Genomic DNA, 21,292 nt, shown 5'->3' with positions numbered 1-21,292 from the left:
AGTCAGGACTTTATTTAGCAAGCACATTTTCCCATGTGACTCTTCACTATGATGCCTTTGGCTCTGTCCATTTTGGGGTTGCAGTGGGCAAGAGGCCAACCAGGTCCTTCTCACAGGGGTGCTTTCAGGTCTCACAGATGTTTTGTGCCCAGCAGGCACAGAAGGCATTGAGCCTTCAGGAGATTCTGACTGCCCAAATGTGTACATACAAATTCATATGAACTCTTTTTCTGGATGGGAACGCAAATAAGGTGAAGCCTGTGAAGCATATGCTTGTGTGACTAAAACAGCAGTCAGTATTGCAGTGAGGTTTTCTACTGTGTCAGCTTTTTTGAAATCATCCCAGAATTTCACATCTATCCTTCATGGTTTCAAGAGCTACAACAAAGCATGCCACACATGGGCTGCAACGACAGAGGGGGTGGGAAGTGCTGTGCTCATGGAGTCTCAGGCAAGCAGTTGTGGAACGTTGGCAGAAACCAGAGAATTGTCCCAACAGGAAGACTGGCCACAGCAGCCTGACTCCAAATCCTGTTTTCACTGCTGTCTAGTGGCAGTTTTACTTTCTTCTTCAGAAATTGCTCATCGTTTTGGAGGGTGTCATAATCACAGCATTGTTTTTCCTGCAGAAATCAGGTGGTATCAAATCTGTAACAAAAGCAAAAACCTTTTCATAGTGTCAAACAAGAAGCAAGATAGCTGGAGTAGGCCCACAATGGGCTGGAATCAAAGGGTTGTTCTGTTGGTCTGGAAAGTACTCTCTGGTGCTCCGTATGGGAATTGCAGGTTAAAGTCCTCCCCTTCACTGGAGGAAAAGAACCAAATAAAACTGGCAACCAGAGTGAGTTTTGGGTGGAGGGGGGAACAACAGTCAGATGGTTTTCTTTTCAATTCGTATCTCTCACACAGTTGCTGCCCTCCTTTGATATTTGTGCATGGACTGAAGAAGACGTGGTGAGTATCTTGTGTTAACGTGGCCAGCGTTGTGCTGCTGGAGCTCTCTGCCAATTGCGGTGGGTATGAAGGGAATATGAGCTGGATCAGAACACCTCAGTGAGATTTTACTGCTATTTCCTTGGTGGAACTTGTGTCCCAGAAAGGCTTTTAAAGTGACCATATGTAAATTAAGAATTTATGTGACCCTGATGAAACAGATACATTCTTTGATAGCCAGGAAAAAAATTGTTCTGTGAATTTTCAGCAGCCAGGACTGCATTCCTCAGCAATCACTGAGGAAATGTGGAAGTTCTACAAGACCTGTCTAAGCAAGGCTTTTCCTGGAGAGTTTAAAATGGGTTTGAAGGTTTTACCTTGCTGTATGCTACTGGAATGGAAATTAACTGAAAGTTAAGGGTTTATTAAGGAGTGTGGGCTATCTCATATTAAAAAAAAAAAAAAAGGCATTGAAGCCTTCTTTTTGTGCTCCTATTCAATTAAAATGCTAAGCTAGTAATACCAGTTATTCATCTTTAGCATGTCACTGTGTTTCAGTGATTTTCATGTCCCATTTAGTGCTCTCCTTGTGTATGGTGCAGCATGGGATTGTTTAGCTAAGGCTTATTGAAGGACTCCCTGTAAAGACAGTGCAAAAGCCAGGATAGCTCTGGCTGCTTCTGAGGGCTTAACTAAAGCCCTTTTATCATGTGGCAGGTTGCTATACTGTTTGCCTCAGTCATTTTGATTGTTCTTCATAATGATAAGCTAAGGAATGGACCTGCAAAGTAGAAGGAGGTTTAAAAAAGATAAATGAAAGTAATCACTGACATTGGAGAATCTTGAGTCCTTTAATGGAAGCTTATAAATAATTTTAAAATTAATTTTCTAATTATTATATTTTCTAATTATTATATTTTCTAATTATTGCATTTTATATTATTATTATATTTGTGAGCTCCAAGTAAGTGTAATATAAAATTTTGCTAACACAAACTTCCAAGATTGATTCCTTTTTTTCTTCTTTCTTTTTTGCAGTTTTTCTGGATGCAACAACTTACTAGAAAAGGTAAAAGCTGTTCATATGTACCTTCATGTTCACGTTAATGAATACAAGTACATTTGTCTGTCTTTTTCTTCCCTCATCAAAAAGCCTTATGGATTTCTGAATAACCTCTCTTACCTTAAGGCGATGCTTCTGGTGAAATGAGTGCATATGCTAGCTTGTTTAAGGAACATCATATCACTGGAAAGCGATTGCTTCTTCTAGAAGAAGAAGATTTAAAGGACATGGGAATCGTTTCCAGAGGACACATCATCCACTTAAAGGTATCTAGTAGTATATGTTGAACATCGGATTAGATTATAGTGTAGGTATTGAGAGAAATTTTACAGTTTTATAATAGTATTAAGTATTTTTTTCTTTAAGTTGTGAAGCTAAATAGAAAGCTTGTTTGGTATAAAAAGAATCAGAGTTACAGGTTCATATGGCTCTGAATCCCAAAGAACCCTGAGCGTACTGTGAGGTGTGACATGTGCCACGAACTTCATTCTCCTCCTTATTTATTGGTTTTGTTGGGGGCAGGACCAACAGTACCGCTGGAGATTTGTCTAACAGGGCAGAGCCATTTGCCTAGCAGAAAGCTTTGGTTACCTTCAGAGTGCTGTCCCATAAAGTTTCTCTTAAGCTAAGAGAGGATCAGGTATGGAGGAAGTTAGTTGGAACCTCCCAACTTATTAAGCTGATTGATGGCCAGGTTGCTTTGATTGTAATGCTTTGTTTCATGGGCTTCTGAATATATAATATTTGTTATGAATTCAGAATATTATGGCCTGGAAAACATGATCACAACAGCAATAATGGTATTAATAACGTAGCCACAGGAGATAGTTACATTTCCTGGCTGTGAGCTTTGGAAAACAATCTCACTAAAAGCAGCATCTGGGATTCTGTTGGGTCTTGGTGACTTTATACCACAATTTGCTGGTAAAGAGATACTTTTATCCTAATTGCTAGTACTGCAAATTTAGCCTCATCTCTGCAAGTCGCAGAGATTTATTCCTCTTTGCTCATCAGCCATTTTTCCATAGCACGCACCATTACTGATATCTTTAATTTACATTTCCTACAGGGAAAATTATTGAAACTTAATAAAGTCAATAATGCCCAAAATGAAAGATTTCAGCTTCCTGGGTTGATTGAGCATAAATAAAAACAACCCAGACAGCCCCCAAACATTCCTTTTTTTCTGATTAAGCAGTTCAGATTCTGAATGCGAAATGCGGTTGATCTACCGAGACAGTTTCCAGAGCAGAGCTGTATTTTAAACTGCAGTCACATGCCCTGATGTAGCTGCAATGAAAAGCACAGCACAGGCTGAACTGCTTTGCTTTTCATGCTGGTATTTGTGGTATTTGATGCTGAATAACGCTCATTTGATTTTGTTGATTGTTTTTGTTTTACAGACTGCTATTGAGAAGTTAACCCATGACTACCTAAATCTGTTTCATTTTCCACCATTAATTAAGGTAAGTCTCATTGTTTATATAAGAAGGGCTTCTCATGTTGGTATAAATACTTCACTGCTCTCGTGTCTCAGCTTTCTGTCATTGGCAGGAGGGTGAGGCAGCCCACTCACACAGCAGCTCCGCCACTGCTTTTGACAAATGTGGAGGGTCACCAGCAGCAATGGTTTGCATGATAACAAGTGGTTTGATAATAGATGTTGTTTTCAATGAGGATCCCAGATGTTGTCATGAAACTAGTGCTGGGTCTGATCTTGTTCAGCATCTTCATTGAAGACCTGCATGATGGGATAGAGTCCACCCTCAGCAACTTTGCCGATGATCCAGAGCTGGGAGGAGTACCTGACGTGGCAGGAGACTGTAATCCCATTCAGTAGGAGCTGGACAGACTGGAGAGTTGGGCAGAAAGGAACCTGATGAGGTTCAACAAAAGAAAGTGTAGAGTGTAGAGAAATAACTGTATGCATCAGTACAGGTTAGGGGCTGTCCTGCTGGAGAGGAGCTCTGCAGAAAAGGATCTGGGGGGTCCTGGTGAACAACAGGTTGGCCATGAGCCAGCAATGTGTCCTTGTGGTCAAGAAGGCCAGTGGTATCCTGGGTTGTATTAAAATGAGCATGGCCAGCAGGCTGAGGGAGGTGATCTTCCACTCTACTCTGTCCTGGTGAGGCCACAACTGGAATACAATGTCCAGTTCTAGGATCCAGTTCAAAAAGGACAGGGATCTCCTAGGGCAGCAGAGGGCAGCAAACAGAGGGCAACATAGGGCAGCAAAGATGATGAAGGATCTGGAGGAAATCCCGAAGGGGAAAATGAAAACTGAAAATGTGCTGTGATTGCAGTGCTGGTGGCTGCTGCAGTATCATAAAACTGTGGAGCAGGAACCAGCCAGCATCCCCCAGCAGAACCATGGCCCTCTGCTGCGGGTGACAGTCTGAGCAGCAGGCTCGTGACATAGGAAAGGCAAATCCTTGTTCTAAGAAAAGGCCTTGCTTCTGCCTCCTAGAGGGCTGAAGTTGGTACAAGCTCTCACCTTTGTTTTTGTTTTTGTTTTTGCAGGACTCTGTGGGAGAAGCTGGGGAAAACGTAGAGAAAGTAGTGAATCTTGAACTCGTTTTTGGCTATCACTTAAAGCTGGGAAATGGTCCAAAGGTAATCTGGGTGTGTTGGATATAGCTTGGCAATCTTTTTAAGTACCTAGAGTGTCCCGTGGCTTCTGGATGCAAAAAAAAAAATGAACCCGCTTGTTCTGGAAACAGCAGAGCTAATGTCAAGGTGGCAGGTAGGGCTGAGCAGTGATAGGCAGCCATGCCTGAGAGTGGGCATGGGAGAGCACAGTGCTGCAGAAAGCTTTGAATGAAAGCTTTTGTTTCCTCACCAACAATTTTTCTAACTGTCGTTTCTGTAATTTGGGCTTTCGCTTTGTTCCCTTTATCCCAATGGGTGTGCACTAACAAGCCGTTTATGCAGAAGAGCCTATTCAGACAGAGGAGTTTGATGGTGAGAGACAGTTGGGCAGCAGCACGTGCATGAATGATATCTGTGGACATGCGTTGGTTCTGCCTCAGCAGAAAGGTGGTGTCTGACTCTGCAGCCAGGAAGAGATGGACGGGCATGTGGCCTGTGTGGCTGGGGAGGATAGGACAGGTCCCAGTGAGGCTGTATTCTTCCACAGTGCAGTGGGGAAGTGCAGCCCACCACAGTGAGACCTCTGTGCCAGGGTGGTAACAGGACTGCCAGAGGGCTGCATCCTGACCGAATCTTGGCTCCGTGATGGTTCAGGTACCTCTTGGTACACCCAGTGCAGTGGGAGCGTTGATAACCCCAGATGTTCCTGCAAAGCATTTCCACCATGTTGTCTGTTCTCGAGAGCAAGGATTATCCCATGCCTTTCATTTTCTTTATCCAGCCTGCCACGGACTTTGAGTTCAAGGGTTTTAGAATTAATTATCTATGTGAAAATGGTGTGCAAAGCATTTCTGAGTTGGAGTCAGGGGTTGCGACAGCAGGATTTGTTTCCTTTTGTATTTGGCAGATCTGCATTGTGTGTCCACCCCAAAATTGTGGGTGGCTGACTTTCATCTTGTGTTATCTGACTGCTTTGCTTTCAGGGCACATTGTTTGCAGAAGTCTCTTGATTTCAGTACTTAGTGGCGCTTGCAGAGAAAGCATTTAGGTTTGTACTTAGTAGGAACTTGGACTCGTACTGAAATCATTTCATCAATTTGAAAAAAAGCATTTTGCTTTTTGTCTGGAGATTTCCTTTTTTGTTTGTTTGTTTCTTTTATCTTGAGCACATTTTTCCTATGAAAATCTTCTTTATCGCTGTGTGAATTACTTAGACTTTCTCGGTGTTCTTGAATGCAGGTAGCTTACGAGCTGCTTTTTTGTAGGCATACATCTTTCCCTGCCATGTGCAACTCCACAAGGAACTAAAAGGCTATGCAATACCTCTTGTCTCACTTGTTTTTCCTGTACAGGCTGTGAGCCATAGCACAGGGAGGTGGGCAGACACGGGAGTGAACAGACCTCTTGAGAGTTGCAGGGAAATTCAGTTTGCCAGCTGAGTCTGATGACAAGTAGATATGTTAGCTGGACAGCTGCTGTGAGCAAGTTGTTTGAGTGAGCTGTGCATAAACACCAGCAAATCATGCTCTTGTGCTTAACAACACACAAAATTTGGCTAGCTTGCTTCTTTGAAAACCCCTGGATATAATCTTCTAGCTCCCCTAGAGGCTGCTTTAATGCAACTGCTGCTGCCATCACCCATGTTTGTTATGAAATGGAGACACTGGGGAAACCAGGATTGAAGAGTTTCGTTTTCCTTTACTGTCCCATTTTTGTGTAAGAGTGGCACCTGTTCCTGTAAAACTGAGTCAGCAGAAGCACTCAGAACATGCCTTCTGCCATCTTTATAGTGAAGATATAGTGATTCTGCCCTGGGCTGCGCTCCTACCAGTGATTGTAGCACATCTGCTAGGGTAGGGGTATTGGCACCTGGAAGCAAACCACCCCATGTGGCCAGAGGTACTCTGCCAAAGCCTGGCATAGAGGCAGGTGAGATAAGAGCGTGCTCCCCATCCCAACTAAAGCACTGATGCAGCACAGCCACAGTGATTTTTAACAAGGGTCCTGCAGGATGTGCTTCAGGATGGTAACTTTATCTATACACCAGATGTTCAGTCTTGTCTGTATACTAAATGAAATGTTGACTTCCCAGTACGTGACCTTACTATCCTCAGATTTGTTATCTAATTTAAACCACATCTTCTAGTGAGATTATGTTGGTTTCCACCAGCTGATAGACGCAGTCATTTTGTTACAGTTTCCTTCCCTTTTTAGCTTCATCTTTAGAGGTGATGAAAGCTCAGTGACCTTTGTGCTCTCTGAATGCATCAGGAGTGAGCGCTGTAAAGCTAACCTGGTTTTTAGAGGTTTCTTTTCCAACTCTTTTAGTTCAAGTTATGTGGTTACTTCCATTTACTTCCTGTTAATGACCTTTCTGTACACAATTCCCACTGAGCTGAAAGGTGATAGCTTTAGACATTTTGTAAGAATTTTTATTCCACAAATTAAAAAAAGTGGGGGGACACCAATTAACTCCAGGATACCAAAGAGGGTCAAAAACAAACCCTGGCAATTGTGGCTCGAGCTGATACACAGAACTGCAGAGGGAATTTTCAATGATTTTCTCATCCTAGGTGGCTCATTAAAATTTCCCAATCAGGGAAAGGTGTCTGAGCTGTGTTGGCTCCACACGGATGAATCATCCAACCCCTTAAGAAGGATGGTTCACAGTCTTTTTTGTCTCCTGTTGATGCATTCCTTAGTTTTGGTCCTCAGAAAGGCAGATTTCACCATGCCTTTGAGTGTTTTCATTTTTGCCGACTGTGGCACAGTCTGACCTACATCCGAACACAAAGCCTTGAGGGTGGCTCACCATTTTTTTCCCCCTTTTCCCCCTCACTCCATCACTCCATTTGATAATGTAAGGAGCAGAGCCTTGTCAAAACCATTTGCTATCTGTGTGAACTATTTTCTAGCCTCAAATATCCAGACTGGCATATATTTAAATGCTGTTATTTAAATATGTAGTACAAAATTGAATGCTACTTTGTAGAGAAATTGTGACCAGCTCTCCATGTGGAGAAACATTGGCTGGGGAAATGTGGAAATAGCAGACAAAACAGTGCTATAACACTCATTGTAACTGAGCTGCAGTTTCATGAGGGCTTGAGACCATTTCCACTAGTTCTTCCTCTCCAGCCTCCCAGTATGTTGACTCTGATAAAACCTTTCTTGGCTTTATTAAAAATAATTCCCAGTTCAGACAGTTATGGTATAACATGTTCAGTTTGCTAAGGTACTCAGCACATTACAAACATGGCCTAGGTTGCAAATTAGAAATTCCAGTTTATATGTTTTTCAGTTTTATCTTTATCCTACCATTCCTTTGCAAGATATTTGCAAGTAGCTTGGCTTTCTAGCATGGGGTTATCCAGCCTTACCTCAAAACCTCATTCAAAGCTCTCTCTTTAATTTCAGCTCAAAGCATGATGCTTTCAATACTAAAGGCTGAGTTAATGTGAGCAACAGAGTGGCATTCTGATAGGTTTGATTTGCTCAGACTCTGGTAGGTAGTTGGTACAGGAGGAAATACGTTGTAAAGGCAAAAAACAATACCTAAGATGTTAACTGACGCCACAGCCATATATAAATATAACCAGCAAGAGTAACTGCTGTCATTGCAGTCTGCCAAGGCAGCGGGTTGGTGGCAGTGCCAGACCTGCAGTGCAGGTGTGTTCTTTCCAGAGGGTTTCCTGAGCCATGTCTTGTCTCTGCTCTGCTCCATTCTGTTGTGTGTGTCTGCTCCATTCTGAAGTGCCCTCGCAGCGTAGTGCTCACTGCAGGGCCTGTGCTTTCCCTGCATCCACTGGAGAAGTAGAAGGTCATGCACCTGCCCAGGCTGGGTCCCAGTCTGTCACAGCCTGTGCCTAGCAGAGGAGCATGAGGGCTCTGGCTTTCTGGGAGGCCGAGCCTGTAACACCAACACATCTTTTGCTTTGTTTCTTTGCACTGTAAGGCTGTCTCTCCCACAAGGCCTCCCCTCCACCCATGTTTTTCTCTTCCTAGAGTGAAAGAAACCAGCAGCACAGCCACCTTGTCTTGCTGGAGCCCGGCTGGCAACAGCCTGCCCTGACCTGAGACATGAGCCATTGTTAAGGGTATAACACATTTACATATTTTGCAATAAAACATCAGTTATTTGCATTACTGTGTCAAGTTTTATTTGATTCTTTCACCTAAAAATGACTCATTTTCCTTTCTTGTATTTTAAAAACCAACTACTCTAAGCTTGTTTGAGAATAATCAAAAATTGCCCATTTAGCTAGAAGTCATTTTCTTTTCAAAAGGCAAATGTTATTTAATCTTTCAGCTGTTCATTGTGCCATCATAAATACTTTCTTTTCAGCACAGTTGTGGGGACTGAAATGAGCCCACTAATTGCCTCCCATTTCGACTGACATGTGGTGGTTTAGTGGAAAGAGAACACAGCGGGGAGAAGGAAATAGGAGGCTGAGAAAATGAGAGCTAATTATTTTCACTGCCTCATGTCAGGCTCTGTGTCAGCCTTGTTTTTACAAACTGGAAGGTTTAGCACTAAATAAAACAAACTGGCGTCATGTTTTTATATACTGGCAGTGTCATGGAAGCAGCTGCACATCTCAAAGACAATATAATGCCTGCATTCGCATGGACACCATCTGACAGCCACTGTGAGCCACTGCTAATGAGGATATCACAGTGGTGCCAAGTGAAAGGTGCTGAATTATGTATGATTCTTCATCAGTGCAGCAATAGTCCTGTACATCATTATGAGACATTGTTTTGCTGAAGAGATTAAAACATTCTTAGTTCCAGACCCTGCAACCTATACACGCTACAAGAGGTTATTAATGGAATTTTTAGGGAGAGTTTCTTGTGGATTTCTTTTTGGTTAAAAATATCTCATGGGACAAAGCCGTGGTGGGTCATGACACTATATATATAAAGAAGAGAAGCAAATTAACCATAATTGTGTTATCTTCCTTTAAATCCAGAATAATAAAATATAGTGTAGCAGGGTGATACATAATGATAAATAACCCAAGTGCTGTCACTAGATGTTCAACTCTAATGCCTTTAAAACAGCAGGTTTCAGCAGCTGAGATAGATAATAGCTAAGAATGTAAAGGAGCTTCTGGGGACCTAAATCACCAACACGCTACTACTTTTAGTACCAGCATGACTGACGTTTTTTCATATTTGTTTCATCTCACGTTACATCTTACTTTTCTTCTAATGCCCAGTTAGTTGCCTGCTACAATCGTGTGCCTGTTTTTTTTGTTGAATCATAAAAAAAAAAGCAATAAATAAGTTTATTGCAACTGCTGATTTTGAAATGAATCCCGAACTTGGGCCTCCTTGGGAAAGGAGGTGTCATCCCAGTGAGAGTTTGAAGCAGTTGTTGCAGGAGACATGTTTGTTGTTTAAACCTGAGCTTTTTCATTTCCCTTTCTGTTGTTTCTTTCTAAAGATGTTAGTATACATGGGGTTAAAGGAGCATCATCGCTGCGCTAAGCAGGAGCCTTAATTTTCAGAGTGTTCTTATTTTCTGTTTTGAAGCTGGGAAGTGGCTCAAAATGCATTTGTGATTTGCTTTTCTGCTTCTGCTATCAGTTACAAAGGCTGCCAATTTAGTAGCTTTGTCAAAACATTATTCAGAAGTGTTTCCCACCCAAAGTTATACTGGTTGTGCCTCTCCATTACAAAGCCAGATTTTTTTTTTTATTTTTTTAACAAAAGGCTGAAATTATTTAAATCAAAATTGAACAGGTAAATATTGAGAGATAGTTTGATGTTTGAATTGCAAGATGTCTTGGGGAATCTCTTTGAAGCATCTTGCGTAAATATATTTGTCAACAAGACATTTCAAATGAACCGTTTCCAAATTATTTCCCTCAGTAAGGCTGTTACTGAGTGTAGCCTCAGTCCAGGAAATCTTCTGGCTCCAATTCATCAAAGATTTGAGTTACATGCTCTTGGTTTTCTAGCCACGTTTTTGGTTATGTGGTTGAACATCTCTCTCTTATTCTTTTGAAAGTAAGAACCAAAACATCAATTGGAAAACAGGGAAAAATTTCCCTTTTTGTGGTTTCAAACCTAGCTTTATTTACCATGTGGCAGAGCAGAATGGCTACAAGCTTATAAGAAAAGCAACCTGCTACTCCTCTTAGAGATTTCCCGAGGACCTTGATTCTAAAGTCACTGAGCTGCTTACTTTTTCCTTCCTTTTCTTCCTTTCCATTCTTTTTCTGTCTGTTTTTTCTTTTCTGTCTTTTCAGTTTTTCTCCCAGCCTCTCCTTACTCTGTCTGTTTTTATTTCTCTCTTCCCTGCACTCTGCTGACTCCTTACCGTAACACAAAATGAAAACCTTTGCAAATAAGACACAGGCTTTTGACCAGAGAGCAAACATTCAGTGCTGTCATTTTCTCTTTTGGTCTCTGCACAGTGTGCCTGGAGAGGACCCCGAGGAGGATGGAAGGTTTCAGGGCTGGATTTTAAGGATGGGCAAGTGTGTCTCTGCCTCTAAATCTGTGGCTTGTAGCAGGGGAAGGCGGTGTTTGTGCAGGGCTTGTGCATCCACAGCTGCATGGGGCAGCCTGATTTGTTCCTGCACAGATCACTCCTCTGTGTGTGGCTGATCTGGCAAGGGGCTGCATGCTGGCAAGTGCCCACTGCATGTCAGACCCCATACTGACAGGGTCTGTCAGCCTTGTAGATATGGGAGTTTGATTTACAGGGTTAATTGAGACAAACTCTTTCTTTTCAGATGTGGTATGTAAGGAGCTGAAAACCCTGAGCCATGAAGGTGCAGGAGCCCTGACATAGGGCAGCAGGCAGCTTTGGCACTTGGCTTGGCACCAGGTTCATGGCAGGAGATGCACCAAAGTAGTTGGGTGCTAATGATTTTTATCAACATGTTGGTCTTTACTTGGCTGAGGTGGTTTCGTCCTTAAGCACTTTGTCTCCTATCTTAGCTTAGGTCTGCAATAGAGAATTTAGGTAGCACAAAATTAGGAAATCCTATTAAAAAGTCTTGCAACAAAGACAGTGCAGACAGCAGCAGGAGCATGGGCTGTGAGAGGCAAGGAGGGGTCAAAAGCAACTTCCTGCACTGTTGCAGTTCAGTCACACAGCATGAACAGTCCTCGGCTGACAGCCTGTGCCAGGTCATGCTGCACCCACCCAAGAAGAGGCAGCCCACAGCACAAAGCAACAGGATAGAAAAAGGCCATGCAGTGTTATGCAGTCTGTAGTTAGGAGATGGAGGCACGGAGTGACTTTTGTGTCTTCGTGGGTCATTCAGGAAAATGATGGCAAGTCTGGAAGCTGAGCTCAGTGCATGCGAACCCCACACAAGTGTCCTGAGTGCCAGGATATGGTGGTGCTAAAACCAACTCCCATGTCCACTCTCCTCATAAAAATCATGCGCTTTCAGTGGGGACAGATGGACACACTGGGCCAAATGGTTTCTTAAGCGTCATTTGTTGCCACGATTTGGAAATGATTATACTCTGGTTTTCTTTTATCTTGGAATTGCCAATTCAATCCCTGATTGAAAGCTTTGAGACTTCTGAGGGCTGAGCTCCTGTGTTACATTTATGAGAGATGCACGTGCAAACACTAGCAGATAATCGCATGTACGGATGGTTATTTCTTAGGCTGCTGTACATTTGTGTGTGCAAATAACTGCTTATGCCAGCCCTTGGCCCTGAGCGGCCATCTGTGTTCCTGTTGAAAATTCTTGCATTTCTGAGCAGCCCTGAGGAGATGACTGCTTCCTGCGAATACCAAGACCGCAGCTGCCTGGCCATCGGCATGTAGGGACCCTCCTGACCCTCGGGCACACCTGGAGGGGCTCCTCCTCTGCCACGGGCAGTCCCCATCCAGGCTGCACACAGATAGATATGCCCTGCTTGGTGTCAACCCCCTTGTCCCTCAGGGAACAGACTTCTGGAGGAGCTCAGTGCACTGGACAGCATCAAATCCCCAAATCACCTGCTATGGTCTGCTGCACATCTGCTGTCCCCTGCAGGAGCCTCCCTGTTCATTGGCAGGGACACTGGTCCCAGTGCTCAACCTACCTGATATGTCCTGCAGGATGCAGCCAGAGCCATCAGCCTCTTGCAGGCTCACACCCATGCAAGGTGCCAGTGCTATGTTCATCCCATGGGATCATTCAAAGATACCTTTCACTGCTTTGGTTATTAGACTTGCTGTTTCAAAGCTGAGCTCCCTTAAAATTACTAGTGCTACTGGAGGTGAGAGGAGCTGAGGATGCTCAGTGCCTCACTGGACGCTCAGGATCTGAAGGAATTGAGCTGCATTAACCAGCTCATCCTCCTGCCCATTATTAGAGCAACTGTCCTGAAAGTGTTGCACACACCCTCTGGTCCTTAGTTCCCAGGTTCACCAGGAAGATGCCCTGAGGGCTGGCTGCCAGCTCTGGCTGTGGCTCCAGGTGATGGCTTCCATGGGTTGTGCCTCACCATCACTGCTCATATGGGCAGGCTGTGCTGCTGGGTGAACTGCTGCCATCCTGGGGCCCTCCAGGGGACCACTGAGGACAGTCAGACCTGCCAAGGTGGCTGCTGTCTCTCAGAGGCACCTGAGCAGGAAGCGAGCCAGAAAACGCAAGGGATTTCTATTAACCACACTCATTGTAAAACGCATATACTAAAGCATGTATATGTTCCTTGCCTTCATCGTCGTTGCTGGTTTTAGTTTTTTCCACTATACAGTGAGGGCTAGGCTGGGTTTGGCTAGTCTTTGGTTTTTTATATTTTGATTTCGATTTTTTTGTATTCTAACAGTCCAGCATTCTTTTTTATTATTATTATTCATAGGACTGTAAATGGAAAATGTACATGGAGATGGACGGGGATGAAATTGCAATAACCTACATAAAAGATGTGACATTCAACACTAACCTACCTGATGTAGAGATTTTAAAGATGACAAAGGTATTTACAGCCTTAAAGCTTTCACGAATTCACAGATCTCAAACAAAGACATTAAAATACCACAGCAGTCGACTTTTGTGCTTGCAGAAGCTCAGTCTCTTGACAGCTTTTAAATAAAATGCACATTTTAAACAGATGTGTATCATAATAAGAGTTAGCTATTTTGGTTCTCTTTTAAGCTGACAATAATGTTACCAGTAGAAAAACAAGAAAAGAAACTAATTTATATTTTCTAGTTTTAATTCCATGTTATAGCATCTGAATTTATTACCCCTTTTAAAGATGAGAATGTTAAAAACGTATGTTCCTTTTCAGGAGGAGAAAGTGATTTAAATGTTCCAATTTGAAACTTCATGTGATTTGTCTGAGCTTTTTTTTTTTCTCTCTCTCTTTTTTTTTTTTTTTTTTTTTTTTTTTTAGGGGGGGGGGGGGGGGGGGGGGAGGTTGGGGCATGGTTTTAGAACTTTTACATGCTTTTAAAACTCCCTTTTTCATGCAGATATGGGTTCCAAACACTGAAACCCTCAACATGTTGATCACGGGCATACAGCCCTGCACATCTGCAATTCAGTGCCACTGGGCATTTACCCTATTTGAGTAAACCTGCCTGTAGGCATTTACCAGCCAGCACTTAGACTGCTTTTACCATAAGCAACAGAAGGTTTGTTAAAGCACAGAATGCACTGGACATTCTGTTTGCTGTTATTTTAATTGATTGTTTTTATTAATGAGCTCTACTTAATAGCAGTTAATATCATAAATGAAAAAATACACATTTTTATTACCAGATAGAATGCTTCTCTAATGTGCACCGATTTAAATATAAAACAGAAACAAAACAAAACAACAAAAAAAACCCTCCTGAGTGCCTTTAACTGTGGATTTTTGTTGCAAAATTATGGCTGTTTTGTTTTTTTTTTTTCCTGAAGGAAAAACTGGAAGTCATACTTTCAACAGAATATTAGGGAAAATTTGTCTTAGACAGAAAGAATTCTTGTATTTAATGTCATAGGCATTCTAAGACTATTGTTGCAGATAAGGATTTCTTCACTGTTGTAATTCTAATGTTGTTACTATGTCATTGCAAAATAGCTTTCTGTTTCATGTCCAGAAATTCCATCTTCCATTAAAAAAAAAAAAAAAAAGAAAAAAGAAAATGGAGAAAGAGAAAGAAAAAAAGAAGAAAATGTTTTTTTTTTTTTTAACTTTAAGTTAAATGTCATAGTTTCAGATACAGTAGCATTAGCACTCACTTCAGGATTTGATTATCTGTCAGGGACTGTCTCCAGGAATCTTTATTCCATGTGTGTAAAATTGAAGAAGGGCAATGCCCCCATGAAAATATTCCATGCTGTCATACCTACAGTTATATATAGAAATATCTGTTTCATTCTGTAAACAAGGAGGTAAATAATTTCAGAGTATGTTTGTCCCATAACATTTTTAGATGCTTGCAATATGGAAAAGGGTGAGAAAAGGCACAAGTTACAAAGTACTTTTAGGGTGTTTCAGGGACAAGTCAGGAGATGATGAGCACCTCATAAATCACCGCTGTGTTCTTTTCAGCCACCGTTTGTTATGGAGAAGTGGATTGTGGGGATCGAAGAACACCAGTCTGTAGAATGCATTGTTACATATGAGGTAAGTGCTAAGAAACAACATGTTTATCTGAGATAACCTGTATGGGAGCTGTGGCAATAGCATCCCCACAGCTCTGCTATGTCCTGTAATCAAGTCTCAGCACCCTGTAATTAATTGTGAAATCTAAAGTTTGGAGCAAAAGCTGAATGAGATGTACAAAGTCTGTGTCCTCAGGCAGCTGCCTGGGATGGCTCTTTTTCTCAAGGACAAAAATTCCTTTTACTTGAAGTGTAACAGCCAGTGTGCTCACATTTGGTGGCTGTGGGTTTTTTTACCTTTTCAGCGAAGTGCTAATTAGGAGAGCTGAGGAGCAACAGGAGAAGAAAGAGAATGAAAAGTCAAAAGTAAAAGAGTAAAACCAAATTTCAAAGACAATTCAGCCACAATTTAAAAAGAACTTGTGGTTGCTTACAGAAGTGTTTTACGAAGAGTGATGCTGTGCTTCACAGTGAGGCTACCAGCTCTGTCCTGGGCAAGGAATCAAGCACTGATGGAGTGATGAGGAAATATCTTCCACCTTTTTTGGGTCTGTCTCAGAAGTAAAGAACAAGAGTTTTCTGTTGCTCCAAGTTTCTTTCAGCCTTTCAGAATTGCAGGCAGCATGGCTCCTCCAAAGGAAGAGATTGATACTCCAAGAAAGCAAATGTGGAGTGTTCTCCTGCAAAAATACCTACTTCTTTTAGCAGAAGGCACTGTCTATCTGGTGTTCACATTATAAGACAAGTAGAATATTCTTTGTATTTGTAGAATAAGGCCTTCAGATCTCTCCTCCATGTGGTACATGAATTGGAACACTTACTCACTGCCACATTTTTAGCATAATCATAAAATATCAGCCAAAATTATCTAGTCTAAAAATACATGAGAACTGGCTAAGTGGTTCTGCAAAACAAACTGTATTCGGAGTGCTGCTGCCACACAGGCACAAGTGGAAGTTCCCGGGCAGGAGAGCTTAGTGGGTTGTGTGTTGCTATGTCCTCACATGCCTTGTGTCCTTATGTGTGTTGTGTCCTTCCTGAGCAGAGCGACGTTCGAGCTCCCAAATCCACCAGGCATGTCCAAGCTATCTGCTGGAGCAAGGTGAAAGCACAGGATGAGGTCAAGGCAGTACAGCTTATGATACAGACCTCACTCCCCAACTCAGAGGGGCACTCACGGAGCAGGTCTGACTCAAGTAAGTTGCTACACATGAACTGCCTACCTCTGTTGCTGGTGTGGGCAAAGCATTTATGTGGAGAACAGCAAAAAGACAACACTATTATTCTCATCCAACAACAGAGCACCATCTTGCAGCTTCAGCTGGCATTGTGGTCCCTATGACATCTTCATAGGCACATGCAGGAGCACCCTGGCATGTATGACTTAGCTTAAAGGCTAAAAGTTAGGTAGTGACACATTTTATATCAAAGTGTGATTTAAGGAGGGGTGGCCTGTGTGCTTCTATATTAAGTATGCTGGGAACAGTCCATGGCAATTAGCTGCAAATGTGTGGTGTTTCATTTGCAGTAGCATATCAGTAGCTCAGATCCTTCTGCTCCAAAACCCCCAGGGCTATATATCTTCCAGTATTGAGCAGGACCATAAAGCTGCACCAGCGCAGGGCTGACACCATGTGTCTGAGTCCACCAGCAAGGCTGGACTTGTCAGCAAGAATGTGGTCGTATGGCAGTGCATCTAATCAGCTTTGGGACTGGACTGAGGGCATGGGCAGGATGCTGTAATTATCTGTGTAACTGTGCCATAGAGGAAGATTTGTTTCTCAACCAGGATTTCAGGAAGGTATCTGCCGAGAAAGGAGACAATCTCTCACGTCTCTTCCCTCCATCTGTTGGGAAATGTGGTTTTCCACAGTCCTTTTGGGAACCTGGGAAGCCAGTGCTTTCAGTAGGTTTTTATGCTGACTTTCTCTCCTTGCAATCCAAACTCACCAAAAGTGTTGTGGTCAGCTCTTTCCTCCTGCTGTTGGCTACCCAGTGTGCAGACAGATTTGCACAAATGTCTAAGATATGAGCAGACCCAAAACGTGTTCCTGATGGCTGCAAAGAGGAGTGGAAGTCCTCTTGAACTCTTCTTCCACAGCTCAGTCTGCCCATTCTGGTCTGCCCTGATTCCAGTTCTGGCTTCCCCTGGAACAGGGCTTTGGAAAAGGTTCTTTGCATCTTAAAGAAGTGACACTTTTTGTACAGGTGTTTGTTAGTCAAAGTGGTTTTTTTTTGTTTGTTTGTTTTGTTGTTTTTTTTTCTGATTCAGTACACAGTAGTGCTGTAGAAATATGTGGGCTGGAACAAGATAGCAGTCATTGGAGAGTGAGTTTCCCCAATCACATGGCACTATTGCTGCATCTGGAGCAGTAGCCTTGTGAGCCACTGATGATACAGACTACAGACACGTTTAAAATGGGTGCTCACATTCCTAAGTAACCTATCAATTTGCAGAACAACTGTGTTTTGTAATGCATGTGGAACACAGCATGTCCTGAAAGACACGTTTTCACTGCAGATCAGCTCCTGTGATCCAGGTCCTGGGCTGATGAGCCATACAGCCATACCCAAGTGTGGTGTTGTATCTTCACAGGTTGGCTCTGCCGCAGTAAGCCAAGCTGCTTTCATTTTTTTGTGGCAAGCGGTGGGAGAGCTTGTCTGTCCCTCTGGCACATGGAGGAGTTGCACGAAGTCACTAATGTATTGTCTGCACCCAAGTGAATAGGCACAGTTCAGAGGAAATGGGTTACCAGCCAGCGTGAAAGCTGCGCCTCAGCTCTAGCAAATCTCTCGGCCTGTCTTCTTTACCAGATCACCTACCCCAGGTTTAAAACAACACCAAATCCAAGCACAGGTAAGGGTAATAATACCTATGTAAGAGGCTAAAATAACCTGCAGTGAAGATGCTGCCCATGCAGGTTACTGCATGAAGCATTGAATTCAACATGCAGAACTGGTGGCTCAGAGACCTTATGAAGGAAAAGACTCCAGCCTACGAGAGGACTGGGCCCAGGGCCCATCCCACAGGTAGTGCTGAGTGATTCCCACTGGGCAGCTGCTCTCCAGGCTGGGCACTGAAGGGAGCTGGTCCCACAGGGCATGTGGTTGCCACCTGAGAGCTGGTGGCACACAAGGACCCAAATCCAAGTCCTGAGCCAGCTGCTTCCAGATTTATGAGGTCTGTGTTTTACATCCAACATCTTTGTAGGAAGAAATGGGGAAATGGTGGAGGAGTCGGTCTGGAAAATACATTCCAGCATGCATATTTCTTTTGAAACAATGAATTTCAAGGAGGTTAGGAAGCAGGGAAGTTGATTCCCACCTTTTTGTGAAAGGAGGTTCATCTCAGTGCAGCCAGAGCTCTTTGCTGTGGCAGCATCAAATCTGCACTTTGACAGGAAAGACGATTTCTTTTTGACATATTTGACATTAAGTTGAAGTGATTGAAATCTCCTGGGACTCCAGCAAAGTCTGGGGGAAGGGGGAATGGAAGAGATCATCCATTACATCCTAACAAGGAGCAATCCTAGCAAGGACAGAGCCACTAGCAGCTCCCACAGAACTCTCCAGGCAGATGCAGCGTTGCCATGGGAGGGAGGGGTTTGCAGCAGAGGATCTCTCCTCTGGAGACTTTCAAAAGGTGAGAGAGGAGCTGGGGTCCTCTGCTGCGGATAATAAAGTCTTGTTTGTGTTTATCCTGCTGCAAGCTGCTAGGGCCATGCTTTTCTGTTGGAGTGACATGACATTTGTTAAGGAAAATCATTTGGATTTCTCTAGAGCAAAATTACATAAGCTGTGTTTTGTGCCTGAAGATGGATGGAGGCTGTGGGGTGTGGCTGGGTCTTAATATCATGATTATGTGAAATTGATTGACTTCTGTATTGGTAGTGGTAATAACAAAGTGGCTCTGGCTGTTGTGGTGAGAAAATGGAAAGAGAGAGGGGGAGTCTGGCTGCCGCAGCAGGGATTGCACCACCTCCACCACTGTGAAGGGCATGGCCAGTGCTGGCTGGCAGCAGCACTGGGTGCAGCAGTGGTGTTGGCACTGGGAGGTGCCCATTTTGTGCCTGCTCTGGAGGTCTGCTGGCTCTTTTGTTGTGGAAGTGGAGGAGGAATCTTCTGAGACTCTGGGGAACAAAAGAGTTTACCATCTTTGGAAGAAGGGGCAGGCAACTCGGGAAGAGTAGAAGGACGTTGCTAGGGTATAATTTTAATCAGGGGAGACCTTATCACTCTCTACAATGGCCTGAAAAGAGGTTGTAGCAAGGTGGGGGTCAGCCTCTTCTCCCAGCTAACAGTGACAGGATGAGAGGGGAACGGCCTTAAGTTGAGCCAGGAGAGGTTCAGGTTTGAAACTAGGAAAAATTTCTTCTCAGAAGGAGTGGTGAGGTATTGGAACAGGCTGTCCAGGCAAGTGGTGGAGTCACCTTCTCTGGAGGTGCTCAAGAAAAGAGTAGATGTGGCACTTGCAAATGTGGTTGAGTGGGCATGGTGGTGATGGGCTGATGGTTGGACTAGATGATATCAGCGGTCTTTTCCAACCATTATGATTCTATGATTCTGCAGTCTGTAGAAGTTTCTCAGAGACAGATAACCTAACTCACCCCATGTCTGAACCAGAATGTATTTTCCCAGCAATTCACACAACGCTGACCTTGTTTCATTTCCCTGCCAGGCATCGACAGCCAGTGGATGCAGACGCTGCGTATGCACCAGATAGCCAAAGCCATTTCCCTGCAGCACGGCCACCCGCACAACCCCACCACCATCTCACACTACCTGCCCTACCTGCAGAGCCAGGACTCATATGCCGCTGCCGTGAGACGGACACGTGGGCCTGTCAGTTACCACTACACCTCCATCAGCCACTCCAGGAACTCCTCTCCCTTCTCACACAGTTTGGTGAGAACCCTGTCAAACCTGCATCTCAACTCAAAGGGCAGCAGTACTTCCAGCACGGCGTCGGACACTGCTTCAGAGAGGGACAGGTCCACGGGCAAGGCCAGGAATGCCTCACACAGCGGCAACTCCCGCAGCTCCTCTGATGGACGGCGCAGCGGGACGAGCTCCCCAGTGCCACCCAGGTCCTCGGGCAGGGCTGGCAGGACTGCCTCCATGCCCCCAGCCCATGAGCAACGCAGGTACACACGCAACTCCCCCCAGCCTAAGGCCATCCCTGGCATGCCACTGCAGGGGGAGAGCGAGCCCAAGAGAAGCGAAGGGGAGGGCAGGGTGAGTGAGGGAGGGTGGATAAAGGTGCAGCACGTGAAGAAGCCCCACAGGCAGAGCACTGGTAAGCAGGGGAAGGAGAGGCCCAAGGGCAGCTGGCGGGGCCGGAGGACGTTCTAACAGGGAAAACAGCTGTGGGCTGCGATGGAGCCAGCTTCCCTCTTATTCCACTGAATATTCAACTGGGAGATGGCACACGCTTCTGCTCGACGTGCTCCAGCTCTCGGCGCACTGCACTGAAGCCATGACACTACCTCGCTGGGCTGGCTGCACGGATCTGCATGCAACTGGCTGGTGGGCACCTGGAAGGAGCCTGCCCTCAGCAACGTGACCTCTTCCCTCTCGGTACTGATGGATGTAGTATGGTTGCCTCCCCTCCCTTTGGCTGCTTGTGTACTTAGCTGACTGGATGTGCACTAAATTTGCTTAATATTTCAAAAATAAAACCAGTAATACACAGCCATGTGCTGTAACAAAAACCTCTCCGTCTCATCTCCAGAGGAGTTGTGCTGCTAACTCTCCCATCACCTCTGGCTCTGAGCACAGTTTCTGCACACTTTATTCACTCTGCTACTGCCAAGGCCATAGGAAAAGGTAATGTTTTGGTCAGACCACCACAGTCACAAAAAGCACGAGCACACAGATTTTTCTTTGGGCCCACTCTGGTAACTTCTCCACTTCCAGCCATCCATCCCCTGTCAGGAATTACTCACCTGTCTCTTTGTTAAAACCCAGACACCGGGTATCTGACACTGCCGAGCAGACACTGCGACACGTACAGTTGTCGTAATCAGAAGGATAAAAAAAATAGGCTTTATGCTGTTAGAAAAAAAAAAGGAAAAGAGAGGGAGGGAGAACAAGGCATTGCCTTTATAATGGATAGATCCATCCCCTCTGAGGTCTGTGATAATGTTTA

General features: G+C 44.1%; 1 protein-coding gene across 1 annotated transcript in view; it reads left to right on the top strand.

The window, feature by feature from the left end:
* Nucleotides 1–20,857, top strand: part of MAP3K20 (mitogen-activated protein kinase kinase kinase 20) — an 84,235-nt gene extending 63,378 nt beyond the window's left edge. The window contains exons 12-20 of the mRNA XM_015868486.2: nt 910–954; nt 1,972–2,002; nt 2,123–2,262; nt 3,400–3,462; nt 4,517–4,609; nt 13,409–13,525; nt 15,092–15,166; nt 16,190–16,340; nt 19,823–20,857. Coding sequence (XP_015723972.1) covers nt 910–954; nt 1,972–2,002; nt 2,123–2,262; nt 3,400–3,462; nt 4,517–4,609; nt 13,409–13,525; nt 15,092–15,166; nt 16,190–16,340; nt 19,823–20,496 — 1,389 coding nt within the window. The 3' untranslated portion in view covers nt 20,497–20,857. The remainder of the gene's footprint in view (nt 1–909; nt 955–1,971; nt 2,003–2,122; nt 2,263–3,399; nt 3,463–4,516; nt 4,610–13,408; nt 13,526–15,091; nt 15,167–16,189; nt 16,341–19,822) is intronic.
* The last annotated feature ends 435 nt before the right edge of the window (nt 20,858–21,292 follow it).

Source organism: Coturnix japonica, chromosome 7 (genome assembly GCF_001577835.2).
Source record: "Coturnix japonica isolate 7356 chromosome 7, Coturnix japonica 2.1, whole genome shotgun sequence".
Taxonomy (NCBI): Eukaryota; Metazoa; Chordata; class Aves; order Galliformes; family Phasianidae; genus Coturnix; species Coturnix japonica.
This window is presented reverse-complemented; position numbering and strand designations above follow the sequence as displayed.